At 41.0% G+C, this 24951-nt stretch overlaps 1 protein-coding gene across 1 annotated transcript; it reads right to left on the bottom strand.

Annotated features, from left to right (window-relative positions):
• Nucleotides 1–1878: 1878 nt before the first annotated feature.
• Nucleotides 1879–19330, bottom strand: LOC134800849 (facilitated trehalose transporter Tret1-like). Its single transcript, XM_063773405.1, has 9 exons — nt 19199–19330; nt 11527–11753; nt 10746–10812; nt 9940–10196; nt 8659–8791; nt 5096–5229; nt 4175–4270; nt 3410–3589; nt 1879–2308 (listed from the first exon to the last, which is right to left on the bottom strand). Exons 1-9 carry the CDS (start codon nt 19269–19271, stop codon nt 2015–2017), a joined length of 1461 nt encoding a protein of 486 aa, XP_063629475.1. The 5' UTR covers nt 19272–19330; the 3' UTR covers nt 1879–2014.
• Nucleotides 19331–24951: the final 5621 nt, after the last annotated feature.

Genomic DNA, 24951 nt, shown 5'->3' with positions numbered 1-24951 from the left:
TACAATGACAGGACCCCTCTATACTATCTTTTCTTTTTGCTAATACCTAATACATATATTCTAAACTTAACGAAATAGCTGTAATACCTAGTAAACTAATCAACTGACAAAATAATCTAATAGAGCTAGTCTAAGTTTAGCGGGTAAGGGGTTCAACGTGATGTAAACATACCGAGATCTGCAGATCATTTTGAGCACCTCGCGCGCTTTGGGGCTATTCATAAATTACGTCATTTCAAATTAGGGGGGGGGAGTCTGGACATCGGATGATGGTAGCATGACGTAGGAGGAAACGGGGTCATTCGAAGCATGCTTTTTGGATGATTTTAAGGGGGGGGGTCAAAATTCGACAAAAATCGATGACGTAATTTATGGACAGCCCCTTTGCACTATTTTTTACTGACTGCAACAGTGCAACTACTTAGGTACTTGGTCCACTTGCACCATTCTACTGATCCGGAGCTAACCGGTTAAACCTGGAGTTACCATGGTTACCAGTAGAATTTGACACTAGGCGGTTAACGGTTTAACCGCTTAACCCGGGTTAGCAGGATGGTGTAAGTGGAACAACGCGACGACCAGAAGGCTGAGTATAGTAAATCATAATTTCGTAATTTCTCCCTCATAATCGTAAAACTTCTCTTTCACTGAATCATGATATGGTAGCCTCCCAGTGCCGTCAACCGGGGTGAATAGAGATGACTGGGGTGAATAGGGACAAAACTTAATATTAACCTGACAATTTCTTAAAAAAAGGCCCAAACAAATTGTATCATACGAAATTTAATATTATTTCCACTCGAATGATGCAAATTGTGTGGGTATATTTTAAGAAATTCAAGGTCAAGCAAATCTTGTCAGTAGAAAAAGGCGGCAAATTTGAAAAATGTAGGCGCGAAGGGATATCGTCTCATAGAAAAATTGAATTTCGCGCCTTTTTCTACTGACAAGATTTGCTTGACCATCTATAGTTACTAAAGAAGAGACACTTCCACATAGATTTTCGTACATTGACCTGCTTGTAGCTATCTCTATTGCACGCGCATAATTATATTTCTGTCAAACTCGCACAGTGACATGGACAACCGGCATCGTGGGCGGAATAGCAATATAATTTCAGCGGGTGCAAAAGAGATAGCAAGAGGCGGGGCAATGTACGAAAATGTATCTGGAAAGCGTCTCTGCTTTACTGTGGCCACAGAATAAATAATAGTACAGGTACAGAAGATTCACTCTCTAACAAAACGCGACTGACGATCAGTACGGTTACCATCAGTTTGTCACTGACATTTTAAACGCCGTTGAGAACGTAATTTACTTTCTATACATCTCGCTCGCACTCGCATATTAGTGCAAACGGGATGTATAGAAAGTAAATTACGTTCTCGACGGCGTTTATGTCAGTGACAAACTGATGGTAACCGTACTGGACAGATATGGCCGCTAGGTGGCGACAGCGCCACGCGCGGCTTATGGCTAGCCACCAAAATTGGTGTGGAACGGATGTACTTTTAGCTACCTGTTGCGACGAAATCGCGGAGTGAGCCACGCCTGCTGTGGCTAAACATTGAAAATAATTACCGTATGGGTTGTTTTTTATTGATTTTACATCTCAAATTATACAACTTTTCTTTCACTCGACTACAAACTGAAATTACATCTCTTTCACTACACATATTTCGGTAATTTTATTACCAAAGTCCACAACTACTTACTTTTCTAAACAAACAATAAATAATAACCTAAAAACCGGCCAAGTGCGAGTCGGACTCGCACACGAAGGGTTCCGTACCATTACGCAAAAAACGGCAAATAAATCATGTTTGTTGTATGGGAGTCCTAATATTTATTTTATTATGTTTTTAGTATTTGTTGTTATAGCGGCAACAGAAATACATCATCTGTGAAAATTTCAATTGTCTAATAGCTATCACGGTTCATGAGATACAGCCTGGTGACAGACAGACAGACAGACGGACAGTGGGGTCTTAGGTACGGAACCCTAAAAATTAACCTACAACCGCGTTACGTGAGGCGCTTCGCATCCCCGCTTCGCGCCATCTTTTCCATCCTTTCCGCCATCTTGAATTTTCCCGCCAATCCTAGCGTAGATCTCGTCTATAGTCTTCATCTTTGTCTCTGGCACGCAGATGACGATGTAGACGGTGCTGACGAGGCAAACGCCGGCGAATAGGAAGAAGACTGTGTGGAGACCCGCCAGTTCGGAGAGGGGGTGAAAGAAGCGAAGTTCGATCGAGACGAGAGCGCAGGCGAAGGCAATGACTAGGGATGTAACGGTGCCGCGGAGCTGGAAAATAATGGGAATTATGAGTTCAGTATTGACAATGAAAAACTATATTAACACGACCACAGACACATGAGAGTCTGAGACACATAATAGTCGATGTCTCTGATGTTTCTGATCCCGAAATTTAAGAAGTTTTGATAAATTATGACGTTTTGATAAAGCTTAAAAATTACACTGGAGTGTTGGTCGATATAAAAGTCTCAATCAGAAATTAGGCCCCATGCAGTGTCTTCTCATTACAGCCTTCAAATTTTGACATCAAGTTGCAGTCTACTTGCCTACTTACAGTTAGCCATCCGCCGCCGTCGATAGCGAAGCAGGCCGCGTAGCCAAGATGCCAATCGCTTACGCTCCGTAGCGATCGAAACGCAACTGTCACTGTCACACTAATACGGACGAGTGATAGAGAGACATAATGCTTTTCGTTGTCGAAGCGATAGCGATTGTAACCTTGGTTAGGCCGGCAGGTGCCCAGGTGGCCTAGCCAAGGTGACGATCGCTTGCGCTTCGCCATCGAATCGCTTTGTGTCTCTCTATCACTGTTCCATATTAGTGTGACGGTGACAGTTGCGTTTCGTTCGCTACGTATCGTTAGCGATTTGCATGTTGTCTACGGGGCCAGGAGACACATGGCCACGCCGGAGACGCAAACCTCAAGTTATTATGTACATTGTTATGTTGGAAGTCTTAGTAACTTACTTGGAAGGAGAACATCTCGGTCATGACGACAAATGGTACAGGTTGCAGCCCGGCCGCGTCGCAGTAGATGCAGAGACACAGCGCCGCCACGGGCAGCCAGCCGCCGCCGCCCATAGCAAACCAGGTGCCCAGGAGATACATGGCCACGCCGGAGACGCAAACCTCAAGTTATTAGGTACGTTGGAAGTCTTAATAACTTACTTGGAAGGAGAACATCTCGGTCATGACGACAAATGGTACAGGTTGCAGCCCGGCCGCGTCGCAGTAGATGCAGAGACACAGCGCCGCCACGGGCAGCCAGCCGCCGCCGCCCATAGCAAACCAGGTGCCCAGGAGATACATGGCCACGCCGGAGACGCAAACCTCAAGTTATTAGGTACGTTGGAAGTCTTAATAACTTACTTGGAAGGAGAACATCTCGGTCATGACGACAAATGGTACAGGTTGCAGCCCGGCCGCGTCGCAGTAGATGCAGAGACACAGCGCCGCCACGGGCAGCCAGCCGCCGCCGCCCATAGCGAACCAGGCGCCCAGGAGACACATGGCCACGCCGGACACGAAACATGTCACGCCCAAGAGCGGCTGAGGATAAAAATGTGCAGTGAAGTGTCATTCTATGGAACTTGCTAACTATGTAAACAAAGGTCACTTAGTAAATTCATCATTCTATGACAATTTCAATATGGCGGTTTGTTTACATAGTTAGCATGTTCCATAGAATGACACTTTAAGTTTTATCATTCATTTGTTATTTTCTTCTCGGGTTTGTGGCGTAGGTTTAGTAGGTTATTGAAACCGTTTTTGAATTCATAAGTGCAGTGCCTGCTCACTGTTAGGCAATGTACCTACACAGGACAATAAAAAAAAATTACAGAAATAAATTGGCGTCAATCTCATCTAGCGTCCACACACAATTTGATCACCAATTTTAGATTTATGGTGACAGTCGAGATGCCTCTTTGATTCTCGCATTTATCCGAGGACCCAATCATTCGAGAAGAAATGAGCAATTAAAAAATATGGTTGTCTGTAAAGTCGGTTTACGGACTATAATTTTGCGTGATAACGTCATAAGAAAACGTGGCCGTAACGTTACCATGGAGATCTGTCCACAACGTGACACTTTTTCGTGCATACTACCGGTGTTCATCGATCAAGTGTTGTTACCTTCCTTCCAGTCCTCTCCACCAAGGTGGAAGCAGTGACAGAGCCGAACAGCTGCACAGCGCCCAGCACCGCCGCCTGCTGGTTGGCTGTCAGCACCTGCAACGATAAGAAGAGTCTCCGTGTAAGCTTGCAGCTTGGGCAAAAATGGTTTCCTGTCTTTTATACAAAGTTTCAGAGCAATATAGTTCGTTTTTAGGGTTCCGTACCTCAAAAGGAAAAAACGGAACCCTTATAGGATCACTCGTGCGTCTGTCTGTCTGTCCGACCATTCCCCCGCCTTTATCTCCGATACTACTGGGTCTAAAATTTTGAAAAAATACACAATATAGTTCTTTACCTATAGATGACAGGAAAACCTATTAGAGATGTGCAGTCAAGCGTGAGTCGGACTTAATTACTTAGTTTTTGATCCGACCCCTAGGGGTTTTTTAAAGACATTTCATTCACGTTCCACATAAAAAAATACATTGTTAAAAATTGAGTAATGTACGGAACCCTTGGAACGCGAGTCCGACTCGCACTTGGCCGGTTTAAAAAAAATAGAGAGCGTAATAACCACGTTTGTAATTGTATGGAGAACCGAGCTTGCTGCGGACTTTTATCAAACGAGCTTATAAATCAAACGAGCGGTGCTGCTGCTGTGTTTAAAATACCTACATCAAATTGTGTCAAAATATTTTCCATGATTTCAATATCCAGGGAGGAATATGAAGACTACGTTTTTATGGAGTAGTGATCGTCCCCTCCTCTTAAGTTTTTGGATTTGTTTTTATAGGTTTTCTGGACTTCTTGAGATCAGGTCAATAATGTGTCAAGGGTCTTGTGTGGGTAAGGTCAAATATGTCAGTAGATAAGAGGGGTTATGTCGTATGAGGGCTTAGAGATGCAGAGGTAGGTACATCTAAAGTGAGTGGTACGCACCCAGCTGCCACTGTGGTTCGCCTCGCTGAAGATCTTAGAGGCGAAGTGGAGGACGGCCAGGCAGCCACAGAGTTCTCTGGCCAGGGTTATGGTGAGGACTATGCGGAAGGCGCGGAAGGCGATGCGGTCTGATGCTGCGAAAATAAAAGGATAACTGTATTTATAGCCGGTCTAACAACTTTCTCAGTAGAAAAAGGCGCGAAATTCAAATTTTCTATGGGACGATTACCCTTTCGCGACTACATATTATTTCTTATTTTGTGTTTTCTTTTATATAATGTATTGTACCGATTGTTTGTGCCTACGAATAAATCAATTCTATTCTATTCTCTTTTTTCTATTCTATATTTAAATTTGCGGCTTTTTTCTACTGACGGAATTGACTTGACAGATTATATCACTTAATACATAATAGTATATACTTAAGTGTTGAAATGAGATGATCAGTCACGCGGCTTTCAAACGCGCGCGCGTTTTGAACCACGCATGGCAAAAAGTTTTTTGGAACAAGAATCCTTTGATATCTATTAAGGTAAACGTACTAGTGTTCGACATGCTAATGCCCAATAAATGACACCTTGCTGTCACCTCTATTGACAATGACTTAAGTTTCAAGATGACATGTACTGGGGCCGCGTTGAGCACCAGTACGTTTACCTTAGTGACTGTAGATATCATGTACAAACTAAATTCAAAATTCTCCTTTAATCGACTCTACACATTCTGGAGTTAGCCGTTTAGCCTACGTATATAAAACGTTCCACATAAACCATCGAAGGTATCACTTAATCAGCGCCATACGAATTCACACAAAGGGTTGTTTTTCGTGGCCTTCATGTAACACGGTCAATCGCTCCTTGTATCATTCGCTGTTACGAAGAAAGGTAACAAGGTCGTATATTGCCATTTATTGTGCGATATAATTTCTATAATCTCCAGAATAAGCTGATCTCAAGATCAGTATTAACAACAATGAATAATAGGAGAGCGATTATACTGGTTACTGCTGAGCGTCATATACCTGTGAATGTTACCAATTTAATGATAAACATTGTTATCACTAATTGTTTGCACGATTCGCGGTGTCAATAGAAATGGGGATTTTGGTAGTCACGTGTTTTTGGTATTTATTTAGTGTCAATAATGTTGATTTTGGCGCTGGTGGCCTAGCGATAAGAGCGTGCGACGTTCAATCCGAAGGTCGGAACTTATGTACGAAATATCATTTCATATTTAGGTACCAGTTGCTGTTCGGTAAAAGACAACATCGTGAGGCAACCGGACTAATCCCAATAAGGCCTAGCTTCCCCTCTGGTGGTAGTCGCTTTCATAAAAACTAGTGCCTACGTCAATTCTTGGGATTAGTTGTCAAGCGGACCCCAGGCTCCCATGAGCCGTCGCAAAATGCCGGGACAACGCGAGGAAGAAGTAGAATTTTAATAACAAAACTTCCGTGAGACACAGACATATTAAATATATCGTCGTCACAACGTCGTCCGTCGTCCGTCGTGAGTGACCCGTTTTTAATATATTTAATAAGAAGAAGAATGTTGATTTTGGTCATCGCACACGTGTTTGGTCATCGGCGTCATCGCACACGTGTTTTCTTAAATCCCCTATTAAGGCTTCGGTGGCTCGGCCACGTAGAGCAAATGGGAGGCTATAGGGCGATAAAAAGCGATTTAAGGGAAAAATTACACGACAGTACTCCCCCAGCTAGGCCGGTCGGTCCTTCGTTTTGGAAAGTCCTCGATCCCAGCGCGCCCTCGCTAACGGCAAAGAGGGTGTTACGCCGGAGTGGGTTTAGTGGGTAGGGTTAAGCTCTCCCCCCTATCTCCAGGAGAGGGGAAAGGAGCGGCGAGTCCCACACAACCCCCCACGAAAAGCCTTGCCGCGGCCGCGGGGACGGTGCGTAAGTCCATTCCCACTCCGTCAAAATAAAGTACCTATACCTACCTATATTATGTTAAGCCCAATTTTTCATACTATTTGAAATAGGTATGTCAACATTGCCAACTGTCTAAACAATGTCTCCAACAGCTGCCAGGCAAGCGCCACTGTCGCATACTCAGTCGTAGCAGGGGTGCGAAACTCCTGACTTCGGTCAAACTCGGCTCCGCTCGGCTCATCATTGCTCCGAGCAATTATTAGGGTTGGCACCACTTGACCTCCTTTTGCATGCACGACCACAGATAAGATAATCACTTGATTTTTGACAACCCTAATAAATAGTCAAGAGGGATAGTGCCATATATTAGAAAGGGACAGCAAGATTCGACCCTGAACCGCTGTCAAACTTCGTTTTTGCAGGAAGTTTCCTTTCTGTACGGTAGTACTATATTCATTATTCGTAGTAAGCTATTGGAATTCAGTTTGCAAGTCAGTTTCAAGGACTCATTTCACTAAATAAATAAAATGTTGTTTGCAATATCTATTTTTTGATTTGATTTGGACTGTCAACAGGAGACTGATAAAATAGAAATTGAATGTAAACAATGAAATAAGAGGCTTATTACTTAAGCCTGTCTAACAGACCGTCGCCAGACACTGATATAGATTTTTTCTACTCGTCGACTGTAATTCTTGAATTAAGATTTGGTATACCAAACTGCAATTGGGTACTTTTAATGTATGCGCTCCCAACTCAACTATAATATTCATTTCGAAACGGTTTAGTCAACTATAATGAAATTGACCAATCACAGCTCGCCGCGGTCAAGAGGACGAAACAAAACCATACCTCAACTTAATTATTTATTTTAGGTTGTATAGTAGAAACAATTTCTTCATAAGTTAGAAACGCGCATGTGACACCCTTAATATAGCAACATCCATAGACTACGAAAACCACTTAGCGTTGCTTGTTAGTCTCCAATCTCTCCATAGGCTACGGTGGCCAAAATCGAGAAAAAAACTGTCTAAAAATTGAATTTAGCAAGGAGCAAGTACCAGGGCCTCATGAGTATCCATTCTGATTGATAAAAATGAGAACGCTTTAAAGAGGGAACATAGGTCTTGCAACAAATTGCATACGATTTTCAATATAGGTACATTACCGTTAAAGTACCTAGGTGCAACGTATACATCGATCGATCAAAGGCCGCAATGCAAATAGCAAGCAATTTGTAGCAAGGTCTATGGAGCTCTTTACTTTGGGTCCCTGAGGATTTCCGTGCGTCAAGTAAAGAGTACCAAAGTGCCAAGATCAAGATCAAGAGTGCGAAGTCTGAGCGGAGTCAAGTAAAAACAGACTCACCAAGAGTTTTGATGGCATATCTGAACTGGTTGGTCTTGTTCTGCTCCAGTTCTATGAGGAGCATCTTCAGCTCGCTGTCCACCGCCTCCGAGCTCTGATACCACCAGCCCAGCTCCCAAACTTCTTACAGTAGACCTACCAAGAGTTATGATGGCATATAATATGAACTGGTTGGTCTTGTTCTGCTGTCTATGAGGAGCATCTTCAGCTCGCTGTCCACCGCCTCCGAACTCTGACACCACCAGCCCAGCTCCCAAACTTACAGTAGACCTACCAAGAGTTTTGATGGCATATCTGAACTACCTACCAAGAGTTTTGATGGCATATCTGAACTGGTTGCTCTTGTTCTGCTCCAGTTCTATGAGGAGCATCTTCAGCTCGCCGTCCACCGCCTCTGAGCTCTGGCGGCAACGCAACCATCCCAGGGCTTCTCGAGCTTCCTGGACAAATATTAAGAGTGCTGTCAAAAATTAAACACGAGCATAATAAAATGAGGCTCCCTAAGTATGACCTATAGTCTGTATGTTTAGGTATTTAAAAAAGACTAAATAAAATCTACCCTCAAATGGCTTCTTAAGCCAGTTGAGGGTAGATGAAAACATTACATGATCAAATAATGTAGGTTAAAGTCAGGTCGTTCAGTGACTGATCCAGGCGGTTTTGTATTTGGTTGGTTAACCAATAAATGTTATAACTAACCGAAAATGTACAATTTATTTGTTTACTTTTATTTAAATACCTAAAGATACACAGATAGTGACCTACTAACTTAAAATAACAGTAACACTCTTAAATGCCCATTGGTCGACTTTATATCTTTGGATAAGGTCTACAAATCGTTAGTTAATAGTGTGGACGATGGTACATATTGGTGGCTAAAGGGTTTAAAACTCCCTTTATAATAATTATATACTATAGATTGTTTCGCCAAAGCTTCACCATATTAGTCTGCAAGGCGAATGTTCTAAACAACTTTTGCTATGGGGCCGAACCAATCCTGAAGTCCCAGAGAACGGCGAAATCTGATCAATCTAGACATACGAAATAGCTAATGCTTTGGCAGCTGGGATTTAGTTCATCTATTTTAGCCCACATTCTAGGTAATTAGTTAGACTAATTACCTATATCTCACTTGGCCATCAAAGTACCGTAAAACGGGGTGAGTAGGTTTCGCGGGGAGCTATGGGTTATGAATGGGGAGAGAAGGATTGAGAGGGGGGTGAGGTGGGTTTTTAAGGCTACTGCTACAAAAATAATGTATTCCAATTTAAAATGGAGCTATAGTAATATTCATAATAAAAAAAAATCGATCCAACAATCTTCCAAAATCAACTTTGTATGAAAAACCCTCTCACCCCAAATACGAGGCACTACGGGGTGAGGTGGGTTTCCTCTTTATCGTCAAAGTTATGAAATGGAACTACCCAAAATAAAATACTTGAACGTCCGAACCACTTATTATATACACCATTCAGTTTTCACATGTAAAAATAAAATTTTATCGAGGTATGAAAGTCAAATTTCACCCAACTCTCTCCATTTTGCGGTACTAAGAGAAATATTATAATAATATCAAAACATATCTCACCTCAACCTTCCCACACTTCAGCAAATACGAGGGCGTCTCCGGCATCGTAGCAAACACCAACAAATGCACCAGTGGCACCGCCAGACAGATCCACAGGACCGCGTGGTAACTCAAATATTCCCCCATGATGTACACCAGTAGGTTGCCAAGGTTCTGGCTGAGCACGACCAGGCTTCCGAGGGTCCCGCGGATGGAGTCTTCGCTAATTTCCTTGATGTAGAGTGGGGTAACCACGTAGGACCCACTGACGCCCAGGCCTGTCAAAAATAAAGGTAAAATTTGAAGGTGTTTGATGTTCTCTCCCCGCTTTGGGACTATTGCCCAAATCATTTTGTGAGAGACTTGCCAAGACATGTCAGAAACGAATGAGAATACCAGTTGAAGGTAGATTTAAGGGTGTAAGTAATAGGTATGTATGATGTTCCCTATCGCATTATGACTACTGTCCAAGGCCTTTTGTGGGAAGCCTATGTCATAGTGCGACGAATATAAAATTTATCAGATGATAATGGTTTCAAAGTACCTACCAAGTTATTGTACAGTCGACGTCAAAGATATGTTTACACTTTTTGCCTTATTACAAAGGAGTAAGGTGCAAAAGTGTAAACATATTTTTGACGTCGACTCTACCAAGGAGAAGTTTCCGAGCTAGTCAAATTTCTAAACAAAATTTAATTATTAAAATGTCTCTTCCTGTCTTATTAAAATGTCTCTTCCTGTCTTATTAAAATGTCTCTTCCTGTCTTATTAAAATGTCTCTTCCTGTCTTATTAAAATGTAATAGGACAACAACAAACAGTAAGCACCTATAATGGCTCGCGCGGTGATGAGGGCCCATGTAGATGTGGAGTAGAGTTTCAGACCCCAACATGCCTGGAAAGATATTTAAGATTAAGTACAGCCATGTTACGGGGAAAATGTTTGAACTGGGGTCATCAGGTACAAAGAAGATACAGAGAAACTTTCTTAGATTGAGAACCATCACCATCAGTTGAGAATTTAGAAGAAGAAGCCTATTAAGATGTACAGTCAGCAGCAGAAGTTGCTAAGCGGGCCAGGTGTTCACAATGATCTTGACGCGACTTTATTGTTAAAATAATAACAGCGTGTCAAGGTAATTTTGAACACCTCGCCTGCTTAGCAACTTCTGCTGCTGACTGTGCCCAACCACTTCCGTGTAGACACATACACGGCTGCTTTTGACGACTTTTATCGTTGATGAGCCGTGGACCCGTGGGTATTAACAGCCAAACCAAATATATGACATTTCAACTTTTGGAGCCCCGAGACTGCGTTCCAGTAGCTACTTTCTTCTTAATTTCGCACGATCATAAACATCCTGTATTTTGAGACGAGTAGGTATCTACCTTATAAACTATTTAATACACCTTAATTTAAACAACCACAGGGTTTTTTCCTGGCAGACAACTGAGATGTTTTCTTTCATGGTATAGGAGGCAAACGAGCAAACGAATCGCCTAATGGGAAGCAATTACCGTCCCCCATGGACGCCTGCATCACTTGAGGTTTACTTGGGGTGTGTGGTTTATTAATTTATTTATTATATATGTTAGTCGAGATACTCACAGCCATAGAGAAAGAAGTAAACATGAGCGCCCTCTTCCTCCCATAGTTATCCACGATGTATCCGAAGAGGAACACGGACGGCGTGCCCACCAGGTACACCACGGACGCCATCCACGACACCACGTCCGTGGACACGGACGCGGACAGGCTCGGGTCGTTGATGAGACGCGGACCCATCGGGGACAGCCAGCCGACCGCCATGCCGTACGAGAATACTGGGAGGACCACTGGAAAACAAATGAAGGTGAAAACCTAAAACTGTGTGGACGCTCGAAGGCACGATCTAAGACGTACCCCCAACTTGCATTTTAGATTTTAGTATTTTTACATTATAGCCACTCAGAATCACGAACTCTTTCGATAGGAATACGAGAAAAAAAGTGTCCTTGAAATTTCATAATTTTTTGGTTAGTCCGCTTTATCACGGTAATAGGAGGTTGTATTGAAAATGTAAACAAATGGACCAAACAATAAGTAGGGGACTTTTTTTTCCTTGGTAGGGAAAACGCTGTATGATTGAAGCATTAGTAAAACATACCCAAATCGTTCATAGGTATATTGTGAACAATACAGGAAATACACCTGTTTTCAGAAATGATTATGACCTGAATTGTGGAACGTGTAACTTTTCGACCGTCCAATTAAAATCCAACCTCTAAATCTTCCCAAAACTTGTTTACAAACAAATATTAATGTCAATAACAATAGACAATCATCAATAACCATCAATTGCCTAACCTCATAAAAGCCACTTGTCTTCCTACGGGAAAACAACGTAATTTAATCTGGTCGGGAACAAATTCCAATGCTACATTGTCCCATTCACAAAGTTTAATTATAGGAACGTGCGGAGAATCACTGGTGAAGAATGGAGATAGGTTTATAGCTAAGGGCTAGGAATTAATTGAGCACAAGTTTTCAAATTTTAGACCTGTTCAAAACTGAAATTGGCGTTGTATTCCAGAATGACGAAAGATTACAAAACTCCAATTACTTCGACAAAGGTCGCACTGGGAAACGATGCCGTTCCTACTTGAGGTTGAACATATCAATATGGACATAAGCATTTTCTTTTTTTGACGATAAGTTTTTATATTGTTATTAAATCTATGAATTTTAGTAAGGATCTTGGGAATCTGTTCAGGACTATCCCTCCCAAGTTGTACGATTCTTTGTAAACACCATAAAAAGACAGAAAGTTCTCATGTCCAACCTCAAGTATGGCGTCTTTCCATAGTGGGCCGCCATGACCAGGGTGGCTTGAGGATTACGGCTCGGCCACGACGTCGAGCGACTTGCGACGGCGGCAGCGAATAACCATTGGTTGGAGCGAAAGGTCTGATCACTGTGTCACGCTCCAACCATTGGTTGGAGCGAAAAGTCCGATCGCTATGTCACGCTCCAACCTATGGTTATCGCTGCCGCCGTCGCAAGTCGCTCGATGTCGTGGCCGAGCCGTTACGGCGTCAGCCGCGAAAGCTAAAAATGCGAGCTCAGACTTGAGAACTGGATGTCTTGGTTTCTTTTTCTTCCATTATATTAAATTAATTAGCCTTTTTGTACATTAGGTACCAAGAAGGGCTGGTGGCCTAGCGGTAAGAGCGTGCGACTTTAAATCCGGAGGTCGCGGGTTCAAACCCCGGCTCGTACCAATGAGTTTTTCGAAACTTATGTACGAAATATCATTTGATATTTGCCAGTCGCTTTTCGGTGAAGGAAAACATCGTGAGGAAATCGGACTAATCCCAATAAGGCCTAGTTTCCCCTCTGGGTTGGAAGGTCAGATGGCAGTCGCTTTCGTAAAAACTAGTGCTAACGTCTAGTGGATTGTTGTCAAGCGGACCCCAGGCTGACCAGGCTCCCATGAGCTGTGGCAAAATGCCGGGATAGCGCGAGGAAGAAGAAGTACGCTGGGTACCAGCTTATCGGACTTTTAGGGGTTGCACTGACAGGATAATAAGCTTTGAAATAAAACCGCTCATGTCAACCCTATTCCTCAACAACACGTGCATAAACAAACCAAGACCCACGTGCCCCTTACGTTTAATAACTTATTAAGGAAGTAACGAAGGAGCTAGTTCAGTTTAAACTGGTTCTTTAATAGGCAGATCAATTGGGCAGTGCAAATATTGCAAGCAACTTAACATCTGCAGTTGTGTCGGTACATTTTGTACCGAGCATAGTCTAATAAAACATGGTCTTCCATTCCCAGAGTGACACGGGGCTACGTCACAACAACATGGCCGCTATATATAGCGCTATCGCATATTATCATATAGCGCTGTCGCATGATGACGTAAGCCCGTGTCAGTTAGGTGACCTAGAAAAGACGGGAATGGAGTACCAGGCGGAGTATATTATTATACCATGGTACCGAGCTGTATTGGTTATGTTTGTGTATGCATGACGTTTTCTCGAAGGCTCGGTGGCTGGAATCAGGACATTTCTAGATATTCAATTCAATTCAATTCAATTCAATATATTTAATGTCAAAAAACACATGTCAAAATATACAATAGGTACACAATAAAATTAAAAATACATAATCCACACAAATTATAAAGGAATATATACAAATGTCAGAGTACATAATATATACAATGTCAAAAATAGTGGTATAAACAAATGTCAATAAAACTAACAAAAAATTAAAAATTAAAAAATACAAATGTCAAAAAATATTACTAGACTCATTTTACACATGGTATAATAATATACTCCGCCTGGTACTCTATTCCGAGATTCGCGTATGACCTAACTGACACGGGCCTACGTCATCATGCTGTTTACAGGTTCTCAAACTTTAAAATGTGGGAGAATTTTAACCAACGGTGAAAATTATTTTAACGGTTTAATTTTAAGTTATTCATGTAGAAACATAGTAAAATAAAACAAATCTAATGTATTAAATTAAACTTTATTTATCTATACAAGACAAACGTTTGAAAAACTAATTCACAGTTACACATTAATTACCAAGCTTACGACGTGAAAAGTTTGGAAAACACTGCGACTGCTGACACTGAGCGAGAAGGAAATAACAATTAACACGCGTTCGACAAGGATGACGGTCAGGGCATGAAGTTATCTAGATCCGAATTGTCAAATGTGACAGCGCTATCCTATGTTGCCAGTAATGTAAACAAAATTACCCGAACGTTTGAAATTTCTTTCGTGAATCGGAAGATATTTCTAACGAATAATTAAAAATGACGTGTTATTGTAAAATTTAAGATAAAATACATATAAATGAAAATTATAAAATTATAAAGAAATATTTTAACTTATTAACCATAGGTATAATGTACCCCTGTAACATGTTATGTTGAAATAAAGTGGCAATGTTATTGTGACGTAGGCCCGTGTCACTCTGGGAATAGAAGACCATGTTTTATTAGACCATGATTTTACATTAAATTTACAATAAAATTCTTTTACCGTGAAAAAAGCCTGGTCAATCAAAAAATCTTTCAACTTTTTAACAAATAGCTCATAAGAAGCCGCCTCTTTTATTTCACGGCTCAGGCTGTTATAAATTTTAATGCCAACTACCCCCAGCGAGTTGGATGATTTTACGAGCCTGACAAGGACAGATTTAATATCGCGATTTGTTTGCCTTTGATCAGGTCGACGCATAACAAAATCACTCTTGTGCTTAAACATATATTTTGCTACCTCAAAAATGTATAAACAGGGCACTGTTAGAATTTTTAATTCCCGGAAATACTCTTTTGTTGGAGTGAATGGCGGCACCCCAGACAACATTCTAACAGCCCTCTTCTGCAGTATGAAAACTCTATCCCTGAGTATGATAAATCAGAGTCAATGTCTCTTTCACTCATTAACCTCTATCGACTGCTACACTTTAATTATTTCTTTGATTATAAAAACAAAACAATGACACTACTCACTATAAGTTAACTTATTACTACTTATTATACCTAATTACGAAATAATTGCTTGGGTAACACTCGGTACATTTAACGATTACATTTAAAATGGTGTATGAAGGATGTGCAAATTTTCGTTGATGACGGGTAAATCTCGGTAGCTCAGCCAACCCCCAGGGGCGGCATGCCGCCCCTGGCGGAATGCATTTTGGTTTTCTTCCTTGACTTCTGGGGCGGCGAAACGTATTGGCCCGGGGCGCCAAATTTCAAAATACGCCCCTGATATAAATACGACATTTCCATAAATGTTGAGAAGAATATTAATATGTATGTGTTTTAATGTAAAAGCGTGACTAACCTACCCCAATTATTCTTAGGTATATTATAACAGATGTTACACAATTAATTGACTTACTTACTCTGGAGTATTAATTTCCAAAGCAGGTCATCTCGATATTATTAATTTATTATTTACCTACCTACTAGATACCATACATAAATTACAACTTAAAAATGTGGTGTGGGTATTTCAAGCGGATGTAACTGAAACGTTTAGCCGTGCGATTTTCTACCCTGAGGTCGAGAGTTCAAATCCTGACTGGTACCAAAGACCAGGGCCAGTTCCGCTTGTAATATTAGTTGTAGTTTGTTATGCAATAGGCCCTAGGCTTTATTTTTCAGAACTAAGCTACGAAAAGTCGGTGCTAATCATTACAACAAAGCCTATTTTTTCTCAAGGAAAGGTCATGGTAAATAGTTCTCGCGAAAGTACCTTTGCCAAATCCTGGGATTAGAGAGCCAAGCAGACTCCAGGCGCTATAGGGATGCAATTGGCGAGGGCCAAGATGAAAACACTCAAACCACGGGCGTAGTCAGGTTTTAGTATCGGGGGGGGGTTCAAGAAAATAAAACGACTAAAAGTACATAAAATAACCCTTACACAAGAAAAATATTAGAGACTAGCTGTGCCCGCGGTTCCGCCCGCGTGGAATTCTGTCTGTGTCAGTAAGCGGCTAATTTCTAATCCTAATTTCTCTCCCTCTCCCCTGGAGGTGGAACTTGAAGTAAAGTTGACAGATGGATATGCTAGAGGACAGTAGACCAGATAGAATATTTTAGGTACCACTAAATAAAACGACACTCCAAAATCAATAATTTTTTTCGCCCTTATTATAATTTTACACGTGATTTTAACGACAGAGTAGGTGTATATCGGACGATACAGTAAGGTATACGCACGCGAGCGAAAGCGAAGCGGCCTGCCTGACTAGAGCGCCACTCACCGTGGTCTTCTTCAGACTCCTGAGGAAGAGCGTGTGCCGTTTGTAACCTCAATGCGTTGCGAGACTTTCGCGAATGATTCGATTTTTTTCGGGAAGGCATGGAAATGTGTATAAATTGCGAGTCCCAAATCGTTTGACTCCGCAAACGACCAGTGCCGGATTAAGATATTTTGATGCCCTAAGCATTTCTAGACCATGGTGCCCCCTCTCCCTAGGGTCATCAAGATTACATTGAATTTTTTTGGTAAATTGAGTGACGTTCATTGTCGCATTACAGCTGAGAATGGAAATCAGTCATATCATTTTATCACGAAAGTTGACAGTGCCGTAGCAGTAACTTTGCAACAGAGTACCTAATGCTGCTGTAGTCGCCATATCTTAGAATGTAATTAATAACGCGAGCGGAGCGAACGCGAAAATTTTTCGATATAAGAACGCAATTTGATAGACAGTTGTACATTTTTACTTTTTAGTATGGAAATCAGTCACATAATTTTATCACGAAAATTGACAGTGCTGTAGCAGTAACGTAGCAACAGAGTAATGCTGCTGCAGTCGCTACCCGAAAGTCACCTTTGTCATATCTTAGAAAGTAATTGAAAACGTGAGCGAAGCGAGCGCGAAAATTTTTCGATATAAAAAACGCAATTTGATAGACAGTTGTACATTTTTACTTTTAGTATGGAAATCAGTCACATAATTTTATCACGAAAATTGACAGTGCTGCAGCAGTAACGTAGCAACAGAGTAATGCTGCTGCAGTCGCCACCCGAAAGTCACCTTTGTCATATCTTAGAAAGTAATTGAAAACGCGAGCGAACCGAGCGCGAAAATTTTAGATATAAAAAACGCAATTTGATAGACAGTTGTACATTTTTACTTTTAGTATGGAAATCAGTCACATAATTTTATCACGAAAATTGACAGTGCTGCAGCAGTAACGTAGCAACAGAGTAATGCTGCTGCAGTCGCCACCCGAATGTCACCTTTATCATATCTTAGAAAGTAATTGATGCGATCCGATAATCGACGATGGCGCAGAAATCCAAAATCCAAACCACCGTATACTATAGGTAATAGTTAGTGATCAATGAAATATGCCGCACGCCTGTTCTTATTTTAATTCTATGAATGTTAATATTCTGAACTTTTCGGGGGGGGTTTGAACCCCCAAACCCCCCCCCCCCCCTGGCTACGCCCGTGACTCAAACCTTATTATAGGTTTCCATACTCGAAGGGCGACAGTCCGAGATCTATTTCTAAGCTTACGGTGTCCGTCTGTCTGCCTGCGGGCTCTATCATATCTCAAGAACACTTGCGAAGGCCCGGCGAAGGCCCGGCGAAGCCCGACATTCAGCGCGCTTGGCGCGTTCTTAACTTACTGGGTGCCTGCGGCGCCCGGCGCCCTTCACACTAAAAACATTCAGCGCCCTCCGCGCGCTCTTTCAAACTGGGTGCCTGCGGTGCCCCCCTTCACATTCAGCGCGCGGATCTTACATACTGGGCGCCTGTTCACACTAAAAGGCCGGGCAAATAATTCTAATTCTATTCTCTAATTCGTAAATTATATCAGTAAAGATTTATGGGACAAATGGTCGGTCATAAAATGAACATAGCATTTGACTTTTGACTGTATACAATTACTGCGTCGCCTTTGACGATCAACTATATTATTTTCGAGTAATCACTGTACTTTCTTTATTAAATACATGATAGACCAAATTAATTAGATGAAATTACTAGATAATAAGTATTCACAGCAATAAGTACTCGACACCGATAGTGAATTAGTAATAGGAACTCGAGTGTCAAGCAGCCGCTGTATGTACCGGTACTTACGTTCTATGTGTTCTATCTAACTCACCACCGCCGCCATAGATTCTAATGCATTATTTGAAATGATGAGATGAATATATTCAAGAACCTTTTATTTCCTTAGTATCCGAGGTATGTTGCGTTTCGTTTTATGCATTAATTTTCACCTCTAATATTTTTGATCTCAAACGGTTGGTTCAAACCCCGGCTCGTACAGTCACCTGCAATAATATGTTACACAACGGAAGGCCGCAAAAATATCTGACACGATCATATTTGTAGAGCCATAAGAACGCGTCACATATTTTTGCGGCCTTCGAAGAGTAACATATTATTGCAGGTAACTGTACTTACTAATGAGTTTTTCGGAATTTATGTACGAAATATCATTTGATATTTACCAGTCGCTTTTCGGTGACGGAAAAACATTGTGAGGAAACCGGACTAATCCCAATAAGGCCTAGTTTCACCTCTGGGTTGGAAGGTCAGATGGCAGTCGCTTTCGTAAAAACTAGGCCAAGCCAATTCTCGGGATTAGTTGCCAAGCGGACCCCAGGCCCCCATTGAGCTGTGGAAAAAAGCCGGGCTTACGCGATGAAGATGATTTCGTATTTACTTATTTAGGTTAACAATTTTATTGTATTTGCGATATTGTTTTTTTTCATAAAGTATCGAAAAACTTACTTAAAGAAGCCATAATCACTTGATTAATCCTGCTCCCTTCAGAACAATATTTCTTCACCGTATACTTTAACATTTTAATTTTTTAATATACACTCAAATTTAAAAACAAAAAAGAACAGGCCGCACGCAAAACGCAAAATTAAAAAAATTGTGTTCGAATTTCGAACAATTGCCGCGCACGACCGCTACTGAATTCCGTACGCGAGTGAGAGCGTTATGGCGGGACAAGCTTTTGCCACAATAAAGCTAAGCTAGAGTTAGACCAAGAAAAGTCTGCAACGATTTTGGTAGCACACTTCTATGTAGATAGGTAATTATGACGTATGAATAATACTTACACTGCGTATGCTATCAAAATCGCTGCAGACTTTTCTTGGTCTGACTCTATAGCTACTCCTATAATAACTAGGTATCACAATTCAAAAGGAAACTAAACAATTTAATATTCTTATTTTTTTTACGCGAACGGAAATAAAATAACTGGAAAGGGTTGGCAAATAATTTGTTATCGCGTTAGAGCTGGTTTAATCTAGTAATAGCTTTAATGAGTACCTACTGTGCCTAGCCTAAATGTCCCAGGGATACCAGGCTTTGAGCTGAAATTAATTAGGTACCAATGAAGAAAGCTATTTTCTCAATCCCAAAATTACCTATAAGGTTGTGGGTTAATCTTTTGGACGCCAGTGACCGATATATCCGCACCGCAGGTCCAACGCCAAAGACCAATTAATCGGTCACAGACCACAGAGCTACATAGACCTACGTGCATATGCATAAAGTTCAATTTCAGTTTTGACACCTCGGTAGCGTGGCGTCCGAGTGACAGCTTTTGTGTTTGACACGGCGTCGAAAAAGTTAAAGTTATGGGGAAGGGAAACCTTCTCATTGTAAACCTACTAGGGTAATTGCGTCAGTTTACCGTCCGGTGTCCGTCCACTTGACGGATTAGCAAATAATACATTTCATTTATAATTTCCTACTTGCGAAATATAATCTTTATGTAGATAGATACATTGTTTAGATATTAAGGATTGCAATAAGACCAACTTGAGCCGGACGAAAACTAGCGCAATGACCCTATTACGTTTTTTGTGGAAATATAATAAGTAAGTAAATGAAAATGTTCCTCCTTTTGCCCGCCAGTCGCCTTGGCAACGCATTGTCTATCCAATTTAATAAAATGTTTAAATTATTACCTATATTGTGTCTTAAATACATACGGCTGTATTTATTACTTCATTCTAGCAACACACATAATAATTAAGGCTTTGTAAATAAGCTGGCATTCATTAATGAATAAAAATAATTTATTCCAGAAACATAAAGTAGTTTTATCTACACACATATCATCCAATTTCCAATCCTCCAAACCCATGAGTTCAAAAACCGCAAATTACGGCCAACATAAAGATAAACTATTTTGTTTGAATAAATTACTTATCCATGTATTTCCATTATTGCATGGATTGTTATTGCGTAATAATAACATCGATATCAATTTAATAATGAAATTTCACATTCTCTAAATCTAAAAATGAATTTGATTAGACCTCGTTTCCCCTCCGGCCGTTTTGGCAACCAAGTTTCGCAACCAGTTGTTGAAAAAGAATTAATAATCTTGTTACGCAACTAGTTGCCCAAGAAGAAAATATATTCCTGTTTTACATCCAGTTGCCAATGAAGAATAGGTCTCTGACACTTAGAACGTAGAAATATTTTAAATCAATATTTCCGAGAACATTTCCTACTTACCGAGAGTTGACGGAGCCCCGCTATGCGGGGCTCCTATTTCTGGGCGGTTTGCCCTTCGGGCATCTGAAGCTACCTAACGAACCTAACCTACCTACCTATTGAATTAGTTTAGTGTGACGTCCGTGAAAATAGTACACTTTGGGGGAAAAAGCCTAGGTAGGTAGGTAGGTTAGGTTCGTTAGGTAGCTTCAGATGCCCGAAGGGCAAACCGCGTCTAGTTAAGTTGTATAGGAAATGTTTTTTGAAAAGAAAGTTTCGTACGTTAGACTCTTTCAGCTAAGGTCAGCTAAACGTAGGACAAATGTCCTTAGATTTGCCATTGAAATGAGAGTCTTATTTGGTAACTATAGTTGTAAACAAAGACAATTATTTCCTTTTCGTCAACTGGTTGCGAAACTCCACTGTCATCTACGCTAGTTTTGGTTCAGGAATATATTTTCTTCTTGGGCAACATAGTTGCGTAACAAGATTATTAATTCTTTTTCAACAACTGGTTGCGAAACTTGGTTGCCAAAACGGCCGGAGGGCTCGTTTCTTAGTTTCAATCGAGATGACATTTTATTCCAAATGATATGTCAATTGCAAACAGATTGACCAAATGCCACAACGGTGGTCGTAACATGCGGTTCCTGAACACAACATAGAGACCCTATCATACCTTACCTACCTACCCTACCTATGTCATCCAGAAATGGCGCAAAAACAAGTAAATACTTAAATAGTAATATCTAGTAATCGTCACACAAGGTCGTATGTGGTCGCATTTATCATGTTACAATAGAATTGAATAGAATCGTTTATGCGCACCAATGGTGTTGTGGAGGGTCGCAAGTTTTGTGATGAGACCTGGCGGCCTAGCCAAGGTGACGATCGCTTGCGCTTGGCTATCGAATCGCTTTGTATCTCTCTATCACTCTTCCATATTAGTCTGAAAGTGATATTTGCGTTTCGTTCGCTACGTGGCGTTAGCGATTGGCATGTTGGCTACGGGGGCTGGTGCGCCGCATTCCCTGACAAGAGGCAAAAACGACGACATGGCGTAGGCGTCTCAGTATCGTTTTCCGCAAATCTCTCTTGTCAGACCTGTGGTAGACTATGCCGGGCTCGCATCTAATCGGTCTATTCAGCCACCAAAATGGTGTCTCTCCGGTGTTACACCATAAATCGTCTTCAATAGACGCAAAGACCAGTGATGATGATGAAGGTACTTAATACAGTTGTTAAAAAAAAAATTGTGGAACACAAGGCGCCTTGGTAGGACATTGCGAATTAATCTTATATCTAGTTATTAATGTTACCATTTTTATAAATAGTGTTTGTTCATAAAATAAATAAAAATCTTAAATAATAACATCTTTACCTAGGTTATTACAAAGTCCTAAGAGACATTGCATTAGCAGCGGTATTTGATAAACGACTGCTATAAAATTTAAATAGCGGATTGGGACCTTGGTATCCAGGGGGGATGATCAAATCGACTGATTTGATCAGAAATGAAATTGGCGTCAATCTCCAATTTAATCACCAATTTTAGATTTATGGTGATATTAGAGCCCTCTAAATTGAAAAAATGCCCCAGAACGAAAATACTGGCGTCACAAATTGGTATTCTTGCGTCCGCACCTCATATTATCGGTAATATCGGTCATTATCGGCGTTTGCGTCCCCACGTCCTGATTCGATCGGGCAATTTAATCAGATTGGTGAAAAATTTACTAGTCTGGATACGCCTTTCCTGTTCTATCCAATAAGTACCTACCTACTTAATTCAATGTCTGATTTGCTTACATTATATTGTTAAACAGACAAACTGCCATATCCCTGTTATTACAAGATTAGTTCCTTTCTTACGACGTTGTTTACGTGTGAGTCGTTCTCAACTTCTCACGCAAAAGGCACTAGTATTAGTTTAATACATTTTAGCTACTTGTGACTGTTTTTTGCGTAATTCATAAAATGTATTTAGAAGATTTTTTGTCACATTGTATTTTTATTTTACCCTCTAATGATGTAGAAGCGGTGGTGGCTGAGTGGATATGACGTCCGACTTTCAATCCTGAGGTCGCGGGTTCAAATCCTGGCTCGTACCAATGAGTTTTTCGAAACTTATGTACGAAATATCATTTGATATTTACCACTAGCTTTTCGGTGAAGGAAAACATCGTGAGGAAACCTGTATGCATCTGCGAAGAAATTCAAAGGTGTATGTGAGGTCCCCAATCCGCATTGGGCTAGCGTGGGGTCTATAGCCCAAGCCCTCTCGCGCTTGAGAGGAGGCCTGTGCCCAGCAGTGGGACGTATATGGGCTGAATTATTATTTTATTATTATAATGTTCTCACTGCTGAGGTGAAAAGTTCTATGCGCCATAGTAGTGAGAAGACCAAAGGTTTCTTGCCCTTCGTGCCTTAGAAACCCCCGCTAAACTAACCTTGCTTTTTTGCACATACGGCCAAAGAATTTTATTTCAGTACCATTTCGTACCTTGTCACAGTGACAATAGTATTACACAAATACAAAAAATTTGCCAGCCTAGGAAATTTGCATTTACACAGGACAACTCGGTTACACCATTTATAGTTGAATTATCGAGAAGATGGAATTGCATTTGTAGTGGTTGTATGCTGATAGTACAAGAAAATAGAAAATTCAAATATAGAATGCCTGTAAACAAACAATACTACTACATATGCAATTCCACGCTCTCGATTATTCAACTATACTATATTATTAGGTATATAGCGCATCCGTTATACGATTTACATAATACCTGTTGCCTGAGATCGTCACATTACTCCTGGGAAACGATTAAGATACGGAACGTGAGGTATTATCGGAGGTACATAAATAGTACCTTTTGCATTCTAGTTGGCTATTACTATTAATAGATAGGGTAAATGACCCACGATCCCAGTTGTGAATGGACGTAGTACTTAGGTACGAGTAATTAATGAATAATATCATGAACGGAAATTCTCGGATATTTCAATGAACATTTCAAAATTTTTGTTTTTGGAAATTGACAATTTCATTCCCCCATACAAAATTATAGTTTTAAGTGATCCACCGAAAACCAGCGCCACGGTAATACCGCGGCATTATTTTGAGTGGGGGGTCCTATTTTAGTGTCCAATGTTTTTTTTTATGTCTGTATGTAATATGTTGGCGTTAAATAATAGTTATTTACGATACATGTGCGGAAAAGAGGAAATTCGAAACGAGTGGCGATAAATTAAAACACGACCGAAGGGTGTTTTAAATCGACACGAGTTGCGATTTACCTATTCGCACGTGTATCGTACAACGTTTTACAGTACATATGGCCCTTTAAACCTTTGACATACGCTCGAAAAATAGGACCATATGTTCTTTCTTGCTTTCTTTCTTAACTATCCGAATTTATTCCATGTGGCAATTAAGCATTTTGGAGACTTCCGACGCCATATCAATCAGTAATCATGATCATTGATCACTAGCCCGTCCTCAGCCCACGTCCCACTGCTGGGCACATAGGGCCTACCGCGAATATCAATTTTTCATTATTTGCCTCTACTTGATGATTTTGGGGTCGTGGTCCTGAAGGTCAAAAATGTGTTAAGATGGTCATACTCCAACTCAAACAAACTCCATGGGACTAGGTACCCACAGTATCACGACACTACAGCCGGCGTATTATGGATGGCTTTATCCACGTGATAAAATAACTTTTTAGTTGTGTAATAGAAAGTGACGGACACCGTTTTATCACGGTGTCACGTAGACAAGAACGACCATTATCAAACTGCACAACGGGACTTAATCGCGTATTTAAGTTTTAAGATTTACCTCCGACGTTTCGAGGACGGCGTTGTCCCCGTGGTCTCGGAGAAGACTGGCTCAAGTTGACATATCCATCAAACCCATCACCAAAACGAACAACCATCATATCCGCACTGCGGGCTCAGCACGGTTCCATTTTTATCGACTATCACTATGCGCGTCCCTTTCGCACTTACATACTTGT

Source organism: Cydia splendana, chromosome 20 (assembly GCF_910591565.1).
Source record: "Cydia splendana chromosome 20, ilCydSple1.2, whole genome shotgun sequence".
Taxonomy (NCBI): domain Eukaryota; kingdom Metazoa; phylum Arthropoda; class Insecta; order Lepidoptera; family Tortricidae; genus Cydia; species Cydia splendana.
This window is presented reverse-complemented; position numbering and strand designations above follow the sequence as displayed.